We start from the raw sequence: 14362 nt of genomic DNA, 5'->3' as shown, positions 1-14362 counted from the left end.
CCCCTGTGGTGAAATTAAGTCCTTTACGTTGGTGAACTATTTAAAGTTATAGGCTCCGTCTGCGACAATGATAGCGTGGAGAGACAAGAAAATGTGTCACAATCCAATAGTATCACAGGTGTTGTGTATTTTCCGAACCCTTCCTCGGCTGGGTACGCTTTGAGAAAGCTGTTATCTAAGCAGCTATTGTAGTCACGTATCCCATAACAGCGCATTAAGGGTGCGAACTTGGCGAGTTCGTACTGATTCAAATTTGAACAGCGCAATAAAACGACGGGACACAGCGAAGAATGGACAGCACAAGCGCGATAAACTTCTAAGATAGATCAAGAGAGGGGATAAACCAAAACAAGAAAAAAAGAAGTTTGTGGTGGTGCCTTACACAGATGGTGTAGGCCATGGTTTAAAGAATGTGGCGGCTAGATGCGATGTTGACGTGGTTTTTTCAGCGCCAAGGAAACTTAGAGGTGTGTGCAGGCAGGTGGAAGCGAAGGCAAAAGCAACAACCGCTAAGACAAAGAGTGGAGGCTGTCAGACAAACCATAAGAGCCCTTTTGTGCCCTGTAATGTCGGTGTTGTGTACAGAATACCGTGCACTTTCGGGGTGACTTACATTGGCCAGACTGGACGGTGTGTTAACGCTCGTCTAAGTGAGCACCAGAGGTCCCGAGAAAATGGGTAATCTGGCAACCTTGCTCGTCATTGGAGAGAAGGTACATGCATCCCTCTGTTTTCTAACACCGTCATCTTAGGTAAACATAATGACAGCCTAACCCGTGGAATATTAGAGGGTTTTCACATCCGCTTGGAAACAGATAGTTGTATTAGTGACCCTTCTGTCAAACTAACTGATAAAGAGATGATGTACCTATCCGCCCAAGATGTGTAGCTTTGCGCTGTTGCCAATCGTCACTGTTGTGGGCATGATTAGCTTTTGTGTTTTATTTGTTTCCCTCTCGTTTGTGTTTGTTGTTCCTAGTATTTAAGAGACCTGTGCCGTGAATAAAAATCTAGTTGCGAGTCAGCGCTTTTGGCGTCCATTCTTCGTTGTGTGCCGTTGTTTTACTGCGCTGTTCAAATATGAATCTATAACTGCTCTCGTCTCATGGTTTCTATGCACGAGTTAACATTACGTTTGGGAAACGAAAGATTCGTCTCGAACGGAAGCGTTATTTGAAGGAGATTAACGGCAGGCGGCACTGACACTATACACGGACACTGTTAGGTGTGGCAAATAGGCAAAGCAGAAAAGCGCGAGAGCTGGTTACTTCATCAAGTACAATGTACTAACGTGCATGAATTGCGTGCAAGCGTTAGTAGCACCTTTCTTCTCCGTTCAAAAATGTTGACAAATTCATTGCTTCAATGTCTTAACCTCTGCAACTCACTGAGGACAAGACTATTTTGTACGTGGCTTTGCGCCAGCAACTTGCTGAGCTTACAACCTATGCCCAAATCCTAGCATTCGCAGCCCGCCGGTATTGTTCCGGATGGCTCAAGTCACGAGGAAAGACCAGGGCTGCCATCTATGCGCTACAAGAGGAAATGATTTTCAGAATCGATCGATAGGCCGAGAGTGAAGGGCGCCATCTGCTTGAAAGCACGACAACCTGTGTGAGCTCTAAAAGCGGGCCTTATTGAATGTGCGGCGGCGACTATAGCGTTTGCGTCCAAGATCTTTTTCACGATGCCTTTTTGTATTTGAATGGTTAAGGCAATGAAACATGTGCTACTGTACAGAGCTCCTTGAATAAAAGCTCATAAAAAATGGCTTCTTCGCATTAAGTCTTTACGTAGTTCTTTCCGTTCTCTTACCAATATGTGAGAATTCATTTATCTGCGAGTATGTGTTATTGTGGAACTCTGCGCTGCTGTTGGTAAATGTAGCACAATGAAAGAAACCAGTGATGCCAGGTCACTTACCTCTGACCGTCATGTCGTCTGGATAACGTTCCCATTCAACGGTAACCGAACTGGTGGTACTTGATTTGAATATCAACGCCGGGGATGTAGGTGGCACTATGAGAGAAAAAGGCGTAACAAGAAATTTTTTAGGTTATGTATGCTACACAACAGAGGAAAAAAGTGAGGAATAAAATGCATGTGCTTTGTAGATGTCTCTCCAGTTCTCCTAAACGATTAAACTTCTAGTCATACTTGTTTTTTCAATCGCATTATTGTGCAATAATTGTGACCACAAAATGCGAGGAATGTTCAGCAGGCCATGATTCTTGTGCATTATTTTTTTCTGAATGATCGAAACGAAATATGTTGCATTCAGAAAAAAAAAAGTCATGTCTTTTTCTTAGCAGAACTTCTCATATCAGGAACAGTCTCCAAAAGCGGCATTACACCTCACGTAGAAGAGCGGAACCGGCTGTTAAGGGCAGCAACCATGCGTCGCTTGATGACCTTTGTGCCAAATGCGACTCATGTATTCCTCACATAGTCCTACACAGTCTCAGAAAACAGCCATAATCCGATGGCGCAAGGTTCTAGCACTAAAGCTGCGCCGAAAAGAGCAGCCTAAACTCTTTTACAGTAGCAGTGGAATTCAAGTGAACCGCTGGCACATCTACAATGTGCTTCGAGGAAAAGAACGCTCGAAACGTCCATCTGAATGTAACATCTTTAAACTCGATTGCCCCTTCACGCCGCCCCCCCCCCCTCCCCCCCAAAAAAAAGGGTTAGAGCCTATAAGGCACTCTATCTTCCGAGGTGCTCGTGTAACTTCGGGTACGGATGAATTCAGTTGCCAGTTACAGTTCTGATTACACCAATCAAATCGACCAGCTGCAGATAAACAACCTAAGTAAAGATGCTCATTTAGCTTGCTTAAACCAGGAACTGGCATCCAGGGTGTTAGCGTAGCGTACCAGCCTCTAGCGTGGTGGCGCTGATGTCGTCAGACATGGGTCCGGCCCCCTCGCTGTTGTAGGCCTGCACCTTGACCACGTAGGTGGTCTTCCGCTTCAGGTTTGTCAGGTGGCTCATGTGGTGTCGTCGCGAGCCACCGGCGTCCAGGGCTTCGACGTTCTTGTACTGGAACTCAGCGTCCTCACGCTCCTCCTCCTTGTAGCCGATGTAGTAGCCTTGGATTTTGCCGTGCTGAAGCTCCTTGCGCGGAGGCTGCGCGCGTTGGCCGCAGTAGAAGCAATGAGAATCTGAATGCATGGCGCCGTGCCTTGAAAATGGAGTGTTTTAGTGTGCGAAATTTATCAATGTTCTGAACAAGCAGCTTGCGCAGTGAATGTTTCGTGAAACGTATGATTTGCGGCGATTTTGAGCTCCCAGCTGCATAAAAGCTCTCACAATGACATAATGGGCTCCCCAATCGCGCGAAAACACTGACACAAACAAGGGGAAAGATAGCAGAAGAGCTGCGCACTTGTGTCGCGTTTTCTCTTTTTGTCATGGTAAATCATTATAAAAAGAAATTTCGCGTACTGTGCATTCTTCAGTTATCGAATATTTTCACACAATTGCGAAAATTTGCTCCCTGCTCTTTGCATGAAAAATTGCCTGAAAACAACTCAAGTAGCAAGCGATGAAAGAGTCGGTGCATATATGCCCCATGAAATGCTGCGAAGTACAAATGGTGGCAGATACCAGTTTAGTCAATGCTTTCATTGAAAAATTTGCAGAGCTGAAGTTTCAGAGAATATGCTCTTTCTTCTAAGAAGCATTCCAATTTCACAATAGTTTCCCACAGTACACTCGGCGAATTTCAAAATAAGTGCAGTGTATGCATGGGCAGAATTTTTCGCGTTTAGTTACGGTAGTGGTACTTGTCAAAGGTGTAAATAAGCACAGCCGTAGTCAATGACGAATCACGTCTATAAGTTGTCTTCTCGCTTTCTTTCAGTGTGTTTGGCCGTGGTTTAGGGTGCGAAAAAAAACACACTAGTGCTATCTTTTTCGGTGATGCACTAAAATGCCCGTTTCAAACTCGTTCTGCATTTTTGACTATTCAGGCATAAGTATTCAACTTTAGTGTATGTAATCAATGACTAGTCTTAAGTAAGCTATTCTATTGACATAACAGCGCGCTCTGTTGGCGATATTAGCGGCAACAGTGTAAGAGTGAATTAATTTAATGTTTACAAAAAACTCCAATAAAGAAGGCGATTTTCAGAAATTTCAGAAGTTGGTATGAAACATGCACTTGGGTTGTCAGGGTCCTATAGTATTCTTTGCTGCAAGCAAACACTTAGGACGCAAGCGCAACGCTCTGCGCGAAATCTTGCGAAGTAATTTATCACAAGGTTTCCATTCTTTCTTAACGGCACGGATGTTCGCAAGGCGGTTGAAAGAAAAGCTTAGTTAGGGCTCAATGATTTGCATGTACTGGTATTTCCGCATCCTGTCTTTTGTGACCTCAGCTCCATGCGGAAAATAATGAGAGCAGTAAGGCTCTTCAATAACAGCGAATCTATTTTTAACTTAAAAAACAAAACTATCACATAATAGAAGGAAGAAGGAAGGATATGGAATCTAATAAAAGCAATAGGATCTGCTTACCTCCCAAGTCACCTTTAAGGATTGGGAGCCAGTGGCCTCGACCTTGACATGCAGTGGCGGTCCGCCGGGGGCTGGCAAATGAAGGGACTATAACCATGCGCGGCAATGCACAAATGAGTTTCTTGATATAATAATAATTTAGGAAGAGTGCTCCTGGAATTAGAACCGCTGTGCCATTGTAGCATGAACTATTTGCCTAAAAAGTGGTTTTATATGTCTAACTCTTAGATTTATTCGGTTAATGAGTTCACTAACGCTCTCTCTCTGAAGTTTCTCAGGCATGTTCAATGAGACAACACGATATTTTACCGCGTGTAAAGTGAAAGTCGATTCAACGCATGTACAATTATTCGGTGTTTTTAGTTTTAGATATTTACAAAAAAATGTTTTGGAGTTGTAATAGTGGCACAGATATGCACTTGGCGGAAAAATAGGTTTTTCATAATACAATAAAAGCAATGTGTGGCACAGAAGAAGCGCATATCGCGTTGAGCCCTTCCAAAATCACGGCGAGAAGCGGACGCCTAATCCTGGTCAACATTTAGCACAAGCACAGAGTTGAAGCATGGAAAGTTCCCACACAGTGCATGCGATCACATAAAAAATTTTATGCCGTCTGAGATGTTTAAAAGCCGATTTCAGACCAGATAATGCAAGATGTAGCCGGTGGACCTGTATTATTTACCTTATACTTTTTGATGTCAATACCTGATTACTGAAAAAAAAAAGACTGGCAATTGTTTATGTCCTGAAAAAATATTTCGAAGCACAAAAAATCATGATCACCTAGTATAGAACTTCCGCTCTTACGTTCCCTGCTGTTTTTTACACCTTTGGGTGCGAATAAGGAGAACTATAATAAAACCTTAAGTCAGAAAAGTTATACAGCAAATCTATGACTGCCAGAGAATGCGCCCGGTTACTTTTAATATTCTTTATATTTTGTAGTTCGCGCCCGAAAAGTTTTTTCGGTGTTTATAGAAGTTCTTATCCTAAACAAGAAATAAGCTTTAATATAAATTGCTTAACACCTAATTCTACACGAATATATACTTACTTGACCAGTATAAAAGCGAACGACTTATCTTTCGCGAAGAAGGAAATATTGCTCAAACTTTAGGAAACCAAAGCACGGAACAACATTACTTTCGGGTGGTTAATAACAATGCTGAATAATTTTTCTTGTTTTATACAGACATTGTTCACTATGCGGCTAACCGTAAGCATTACAACATATTGTACGTTCTTGTTAACGCAGTAGATAAAAGTTTTGAGCACATTCCTATTTTTCGCAACTTTCTAGCCGCAAAGCACACCAAGTAATTCTGGGTGACTTCAAATTATTATAGTATACGAAATTTTGCTAACTTCACAAAAAGGAAGTTTTTATGATAATTTCAGAGATTTTCTTCTAAGGCAATACTTAGAAATCATTATTAATGCTCACTGCGGTTTGTGGATACTCGCGTACTAAGAGATAAAATATTCATTGATGTATATATTTATTGGATAGGTAAATATTTTAGCTTGACATTGAAGAAAGTACATAACCACAAGGTTTCAGAAAAACAATAAAAAAGCATTATTATAGTTATCTTTATACTGTGACAAGACAGTCTTCATTTTTTGTGCATTATAAACTTGCCGCATAATATTTCTAGCAGATGCAACGCGTTTATGAGACCATTCCTCAAGGCTGGATACACGTTGTAGCTGAAGACAAACCGGCTTTCTTGAACGTGTATGAAACACCGAGCATTTTCTTTCAGGGATGCATTTAGGAGTTAAATAAACTAACAATGCAATATCGAAATCCGCTCAGTGGTGCCGTAACTTAAGGCACTGCGGTGACGCACAACCGATGACTCGTTTACACCGACACAAGAGCAGACATTAACATTTTCGCGGCTGGAAGCGCAGGGCGGACGCACATTCGTGAACAAGCTTCAAAGTTTTAACACCTTGTTTGAGTAATTCGAAGCTCTCGCCTTGTGGTGTAATACCCGTGGTAGTTGTAATCCCTCGCTCCATTTCCATGGCCACGTTCTTATTTCGTACGGGGCAGCTTCTCGTGTGTTCGTTTGCATGAGGAGCTTTTGTGATCGTTTTGAGAACTGAAGGAGGCTCTAGGATTCATCTGGTGCCTTACAGTTGCTAAATTATTGCGTTATGCGTGAAGGAAGTGCATGGTATTCCCGAGAAAACAGCTTATGCAATTTAGGGCCCTTCACTGGTGGAGAAAAACCCTGAAGCGGTGAGGTACACTTCCGCCGTTTGAGGAAAGTAAGCTATCTTTTTCAGACAGGGTTTTTTTTTTCCTGTTTGACCAGTCATTAAATAACCAATCACCAATTCGGGACGAGTAAAAACACAATAATTATGTTTGAGACAAGAAACAATACCCAAATTTCAAGGTTTTAGACGCGACGTTCAGAAAACCACCATTAATTTCTTGTTTAAGTAACTAGCTAATTCCAAACGAAATAACGCTTTAAACCCTTTCTCAATGAGAGCCACGAATTCTAGAAACAGAAAAGTTGGTTGAGGCATTCAGCAATGCCGAGGCAAAAATAACTCAAATAGCCAAGTGTTTCCTAATCGTTGGAGCTAATGTGCGAAACGAAAGCATATACATTTACCGCAGAGTGTTTCAGACAGGCGTACCTATACCAAATACCTTGTGATCCTGAAGTGAAAATTGTAATAAAGATACGACGTTACCATTCTTAGAGTTCTTGAGCACTATTGGCAACAACGCGTAAAGGGAATAATATGCCTCCCGTACTGCCGCAAAATTCTCGCGCTGCCAATAGAAAACATTGTATATCAGTGTGTATTCTAAATGAAGTGATGTGTCATTTAATTTCGCATCCTGAGAACACAAAGCTTCCAAGATCTGCGCCAAAATTACGATGGGAATAAAGGAACGAAGTGCCATACCTTCTTCGCTCGTCGTCACTTCAAGCGTGTCACTTGGCGGACTGTGGCCTAAGGCATTTTCAGCGACCACCTTTATCCTATAGGTTGTCATTGGCAGCAGCTTGTAAACAATGGCCTTGTTTTCGGTGCCGGGAACGGAAAGGTGAGAGGGTGCTCCGGCGGCGTCCCAACCTGCAGAGAGAAGGCGTCGTCAGCGCCTCTGAAATCCACTGCATCGCCCGGTCGCCTCCTGGTAATGAACTTTCTCTAAACTAATACGCCGCTTTCACGAACTCATTTCCTGTGCTCGTAGGCGCTGCTCGCGCGCTCTTATCACAATGAACTCCAGAAGTTGGGACTGTGAGAGGCTTCGTAAAAACGCTGCTGCAATCTTTTAGGCTGAAAATTCCCAAAAGCGCTTACTCGTTGTGTTCGTGAAGTGGACGTGGTATTTCCGTATGGGACTGTTCCCATTGTATGATGGAGACCAGGTTATCTCAATAGTGCGGCTTGAAATCTTGAGTGCTCGAACATCGGCCGGCGAAGAAGGAGGCTCTGCAAAAGTCGAATATGTTATATTACGACATAATCTACCTTAACATTGATAATGATAGCGCATGCATTAATAAATTTTGAATCACCATCGCGCAGTTTAAACAAACAACTAATTCAATATAATTCAAAATAATTTAGCCGAATGACGACGCTTCAGTTATAACACTTAAAACACCTCCTGTATAGAGTTTTCTAGCTGTTCCTCTCCATTCAATCCTATAACTTGCCCAATGCACCTGTCAATGTCTTTGTCACTGAATAGGCTTGCTCTCTATTGTTCTTCTGTTAACACAACACCAAGCGTAAGTATCAGTTTATCCGCCGGGCAAATGTGGAAAAACAAAATACGCATAGCATCGAAGAGAGCAACCGCTAGATCCTCCCCGACTCCTGTAATGAAAATTATGAACGTTAGGCGCAAGATCGGTTACTTAACATTACCCCGTTTTTTTTCTCGTTCTTCCATAAGCATTCAGCATCATGTCATGTATGTCGGAACCATTGAACGTCTAAGCACATTCCACGTGCAAATTGAAAAGAAAAAAGGAAAAGTATTCATAAATGCCACCCGTTGCTAATCTGATAGAGGTAATGACGAAATTAAAATTTTGAATCCGTGAACTCTTATGTTTAATTTACTGTATCTCAAAACGCAGCCGCAAACTGGAAGACGAGAGCTTCACTATATGTGTTATAGCTCATATCTTAAAAATCTTAAAAATATTAAAAACAACCACTCTTCTGAATGTCTTCTCGGATCAGGGATGAGAAACCCATATAGTTATGGTTTATGATATAGATTTTCTTCTAATCAGTGATTTTAGGTTAGATGATAAAGAAGCAAAAAAAAATTTGGAGGACGCTTAAGCTTCATCTTTAAGAGTGAGACGCGACAGCGTGTTGCAGCGTTGCCAAGGAATGCACGGAACGCCATCGCGCGTTCGGCGCGATGCTTGGCCCTTTGGACAATTTAAGGAAAGGACGCCTGTCTCACATATCTCGGCGGCCACACGAACTGGGCCTTAAGAAAAGGAAGATGAAATGTAAATTGGTTTTATGGAAAGCAAATGAGGCCTGTCTCACATATCTCGGTGGACACCCGTACCGCGCCGTAAGGGAAATAAAGTCCCTTCCCTTACAGCGCAATTCAGGTGTTCACCGAGATTCGCCATTTTTCGCTCATGGCCAACGCCGCCGACGACACCGGCTTTTCTGCGACACGTGCTCCTTAACGCTGTCACGTTAAAAGGCGCGGTAAAAATGTGACTTAAAGAACAGGCCGTCGGCTAAGAGAATGGGATCTCTTATCTGGATAAGACATAAAAGTAGTGCCTTCCTCGTGCATTGTTTGGCAAGTCCTCGTACTTAAAGGGGCACTGAGGAGAACTTCATGTCTTGTTCACAGTAAAAATTGACTCTCTAGCTCTTTCTGTGAATGTTGACGATTGTCCGGCAGGAAAAGAAAATGCAGTCCGTATGACAGACAAAATTAGATTTAAAAATCTTCCCGTCAGTCGATCGAAACTCGTGGCTGCCTTAGCGAAAAGGACTTGTTACTACCGATTTGTGAGGATAAAAAAAAAAGTGAGACGATCGGCGTCCGAACCGCGGAGTAGACGCATGCATTTTACTTGCGAAAACGGCCGGTGGTGGCGGCACTGGTACCTCGTCTCTTGGTCTTTTCTAGCTTATAAAAGCTCCGTTTTCAGTGAGAGTGGTGTCTTAGAGATTCGAACATGGTACCCTGTCGACACACGCCAGCTACTGTTTGTCCTCAATGTCCCGTTAAACACAATTGGTCAACCACTGAGATAATAACAGCGCCATTTAGCTATCATTCTCTAGCGTACAGCGATTTTACCTTGTACCAGGAGCTGTATGTTTGTCTCGTCCGAACCGTAGGCGTTTCTCACTAAGCAGGTGTAGAGCGCACCGTCTCTTCTCTCCGCTGACGAGATCGTCAATGTTGAAGTCATTTTTCCCGCCGAAGAATCGGCTAGGAGGGTGTACCTGTAAAAAATCGAGTATGCTAAAATTAACGGTTCGACCACTACAACCATAAGTGTGGCGTGCTTCTCAGCATAAATTACAAAACGAATTCACTAAATAGTCTATTTTACCGGGATTTCACATAATCTGTCTGCTACCGTTGTTTTGATCCAGGAGACAGCCAGGTAAGCATCAGGATATCGAATGGTGCAGAAGTCGTCTATGCTGTGATATTGGCGCTCATCATACAACGAGGCCTATTATACGTAGGCGTACCATATTTATGTGTACTTTTGTGTCTCCCTAACCACTTTGTCCGCCCTATCGTTCGTTGCGCCGGTCATTAGTAGAGTAGCACGAGTTGGATGCATCGATTCTGTGGTAGCCAGTGCTCAAGCTTCTTGTGCATGTTAGCAGCCGAGCGGACCGCTCATGATAATAATCGCCAAAGGGAACACTGGACAACATGGAGGTTGAGGAAGAGGGTTGTTATTCCTCTGGAGATTCATTTGCGACATGTGGCAGTGTGGGGACGAGCAAGTAGCATCTCGCAGGACCGCCTTCTATTAGGTGGAAGGCTAGCAACTCTGGCTTCCAGCCGCCTGATGTTGGCGAGCGTTATAACAGTAGGCGCCAGTCCAGGAAATGTGGAGCTGGGCCCCTTCGCTTTTGGCGTGCGGCTTGCTTTCCGCACCCTGTTTTGCAGCCTGTTTTTTCTCCTTTCCCGTCACTGCCTTTCGAGCTGGTAGATTCACACTGACACCGTGCCAACTTGCCCAAATCTTTATTCTTCTGCTTTCATCCTTCCATCCAGTAGAAGGCGGTACTTCAAAATGCTGCCGGTTCTCCACATCCTGCCACAAGTCACCACTGAATCTCCAAAGAGCTCACACCTTACACAAGAGCCATGTTCTTTAGCGCTACCTTTGCCGCTCACTGTCATCCTTACTGCTAGTCTACGGACATGCACAGTAAGCAAATGCGCGGGCAACCATAATATGAATGCATCCAACTCATACTTCCGTCGGGGAGTGGAAACGAGAGCCCACTACTAATGACTGGCGCAACGAAAGATGGGGCGGACTATGCGATCAATATGGTACGGCCCTCATAATTTGCTAATATCAGGCACTTCAAGTACGCCCGAAGTGTACCACAGAAGTTTCCGTTCATCACCACTGTGCGGAGACAGCAGGAAAGGGCATGAGTTTCAATCTTCACATGAAAGTAGCAAGCTACAACTCGCATCCATTGCTTTTGAGCACTCCAGGTAAACAACAAGCGCTCCGCTTTAATCTCAGTTCTGAGATAATCGCCTGTGTGCACTCGCATAAATGCTTGAAGTAGTTGTCATCTAGCAGGCGTTTGTCGCAGCCGCCGAAAAGAACGTCGAGATACTTATTGATCTATTAGTTTTGTCAATCATTACAACCGCAATGAATGAATGGTTGCGTTATGATGATTTAGAGCCGCAACTTTTAAGGCTGTTCATCATTTACAAGCACTTTCAGTTCATCATTCGTGAGCCAAAATATAGCGATGCAAAACCGTACAAGAAAAAGTTCTGCATTTACGTCCTAGCTGTGTGTGTATTGCATATTGCCGCCATCACGTACGACACTGTGATCAGCCAGAGACACGAATGCCATAAGCCGCCGCGGTGGCTGAGTGGTTATGGCGCCCGGCTGCTGGTCAGAAAGACGCGGGGTCGATCCCGGCCGCGGTGGTCGAATTTCGATGGAGGCGAAATTCTAGAGGCCCGTGTACTGTGCGATGTCAGTGCACGTTAAACAACCCAATGTAGTCGAAGTTACGTAGCCCTTCACTACGGCATCTCTCATAGCCCGAGTCGCTTTGGGACATTAAACCCCCTGAACCAAACCTAAACCAAAGGAATGTCATAAATATCAATGCTGCCATTACTACTGGTCATTTTTCATTACCATCTAACATCGTTTATTACCGATATTGTTTTCATGCTGGGTGAGCCAATATTTCTAGCCATTGTCCATTTCACCCTGACAAGCGGTAATAGCATTTTTGCGGAGAATACGCGGCCAGATTCTGGTGTGAAACTGGTCCGCCTAAAAGCTTTTAAACATAACGGCAGGGCAGAAACAGCCAGGTACGGCGGAGACGAATGAAGTCCACGAATCGAAACAGCGCCATCGCGTCGCGGAGCAGGAAATCACGGTGCACTCTTTGCGTTCAACTGGCACCGGTAGATGGCGAATAAAGTCTGCATATTGCTATTGCAGCAAAAGTTAACGTTTTTTGTGCTAGTTTCTCGCCACGTGTTATATTATTGCGTATCGGACGCTGCTTTGTTCGATAAATGTTTGTTATTAGCAGCGCCATGTACGCAGTAAAAGCAAGGTCAGAAAAAAAAGGGAAAAAAAAAGAGTACCGAAAAGAAAATAGAACAGTTCAATCGCATTTGAAACAGAATAGCGTCTAAATTTGACGGAATGTACCAGCTGTAAGCTTTTAGACCAGCTTGGTATCTGAAAACAGTGTAGGGTGGAACAACTGATGCTTCCTTGCTGACGCATCATAGCGGTTGCGCATTATTTCAAAGGAAGGCAGCATGGAAGGTGCACTGCCTATTCAGAATCCGCTAAACGTTTTGCACTGGAGAGCTCCAAACAATATTGGCCTGCCTCAGATATTCAAAAATAATACAATTTTGACTCCATATTCACAAGAAGGAAGCATTAAGGTGTGCGGCGGTTTACTGAGCAATCACAGAAAATTCAAATCTAGATTCAGATGTTCTGTGTGGCAAGATTAAGAAATTTCAGCTCTCATTGTAGAACAACTTCGACGTGGGAAGAACTAGAATTCGTATCTTCAAACGTAACGCAGGTCCGCACGTATGGACACTAACTCATTAGCGCAAACACGTCATAGCCTTGAGGCGGAGCTTAAGGCTTATCTCCAGCTTTTTTTTTTGTATAGATCCTACGCTTAATCGAACAGAATCACCTGCACAGCTGTCCGACAATTAATGGGCCCGCAATCTTTGTGCAAGGAATCACCCCGCTCGGGAAAGACAGTGCGTCGTTTTTCACAAACCCTGCATTCTGTGCCGCCTGAAACGGAAGGACTGATGGGGTATCTGCCTGCTATCACATCCACCTGGTCGGTTTTGCGCAGGTGGATGCGGTGCACGTTGGAAGCATGACGGCTATCTGTAATCTATAAACACGTTTAGGATGTCAGCTATTATATATATATATATATATATATATATATATATATATATATATATATATATATATATATATATATATATATATATATATATATATACATACCAAAAGTGATTTCTGGCAGCTGATTTGGTCAATATAATGTAAAATCACCAAAAATTGAAGAAACATAACAGGACGTTCATTTGGGCGAGTTGGTAGCTATTCATGATTTGAACAGCGCGAACTACAAGGGACAAGAAAAGAAGGGAAACAGGACAAGCGCTGACTCGCTACTAAAAGGTTTATTCAATGAAACCTTCTTATATGAAGAAACAATCAAAGGGAAAAAACAACACAAAGAACTAAAAACCATGAAACGCAACATTCGTCAGGTGCTCCCGAGGTAATTCATCTCCCTATCGCAAAGGAACACAGAAGGTTTGCTGACGCACTTCAGTTGATCCCCTGCGATGTGAAAAGCCTCGACAACTTCTTGTGTCGTCTGATCACTGTAAGTGTATAGCACACGGGTTTGATTGAATAATGCAGTGCATTTTTTCTTTTTCTTTTTCATGACTTTACATTCTAGACAATGTTTGACCAAATGCGAAAGGTCATCACCATTGTTTAAGTTGTTCCTGTGCTCTTGTAGGCGCTTGTTAAGGCAACGCCCTGTCTGACCAATGTAACGCGCTCCACAGGAAAGGGGTACACTGTATACGACACATGTTTTACAGGCCACAAACTTATCCCTGTGCGCAACGCCACATCCTTCTTTTTTCTCCTTGGCCTCTTTCTTTCTTTCAATGGCAGGGCATATCTGTTTGAGCTTGACGGGGGCTGTAAGGAACACGCCAACTTTGTACCTACTTGCTACGTTCTTTAGTCCGTGGGAGACGCGGTGAACATATGGCAAAACGGCAAATCTCTTCTTTTCAGGCTGGACGTCTGTCGTAAGCGGAGTGGCCAGACGCTTTAATGACTGAATTAAACGAGAACACGCCCCTGCTATCATCTGGTCTTGATATCCAGCAAACTTAACCCTAGACAACTGGGTCTGGAAGCTATCTTGAATGGTGTGATGACAGGACTTGGTCAAAGCACTTCGCAAGCAGGAACTGATAATGCTATTTTTTACCAATTTGGAATGACCGGAGTGAGAATTAAGAAGTGTCTTTGACGAC

General features: G+C 43.4%; 1 protein-coding gene across 3 annotated transcripts in view; it reads right to left on the bottom strand.

Annotated features, from left to right (window-relative positions):
- LOC144128633 (cell adhesion molecule Dscam1-like) overlaps window positions 1-14362 on the bottom strand; it is a 292609-nt gene that overhangs the window by 26046 nt on the left and 252201 nt on the right. For all 3 annotated transcript variants that reach the window (XR_013313811.1, XR_013313810.1, XM_077662174.1), the window contains 6 exons: window positions 9857-10005; window positions 7864-7995; window positions 7462-7632; window positions 4522-4592; window positions 2877-3129; window positions 1924-2019 (listed from right to left, as the gene is read on the bottom strand). Coding sequence is in view for 1 of the 3 variants with exons in the window: in XM_077662174.1 (XP_077518300.1) it covers window positions 1924-2019; window positions 2877-3129; window positions 4522-4592; window positions 7462-7632; window positions 7864-7995; window positions 9857-10005 (872 nt within the window). In the remaining 2 variants the exon portion in view is untranslated. The remainder of the gene's footprint in view (window positions 1-1923; window positions 2020-2876; window positions 3130-4521; window positions 4593-7461; window positions 7633-7863; window positions 7996-9856; window positions 10006-14362) is intronic.

The sequence above is a fragment of the Amblyomma americanum genome, chromosome 4, assembly GCF_052857255.1.
Source record: "Amblyomma americanum isolate KBUSLIRL-KWMA chromosome 4, ASM5285725v1, whole genome shotgun sequence".
Classification (NCBI taxonomy): domain Eukaryota; kingdom Metazoa; phylum Arthropoda; class Arachnida; order Ixodida; family Ixodidae; genus Amblyomma; species Amblyomma americanum.
Note: the sequence above shows the minus strand (reverse complement) of the source record. Positions and strands in the feature narration are given on the sequence as shown.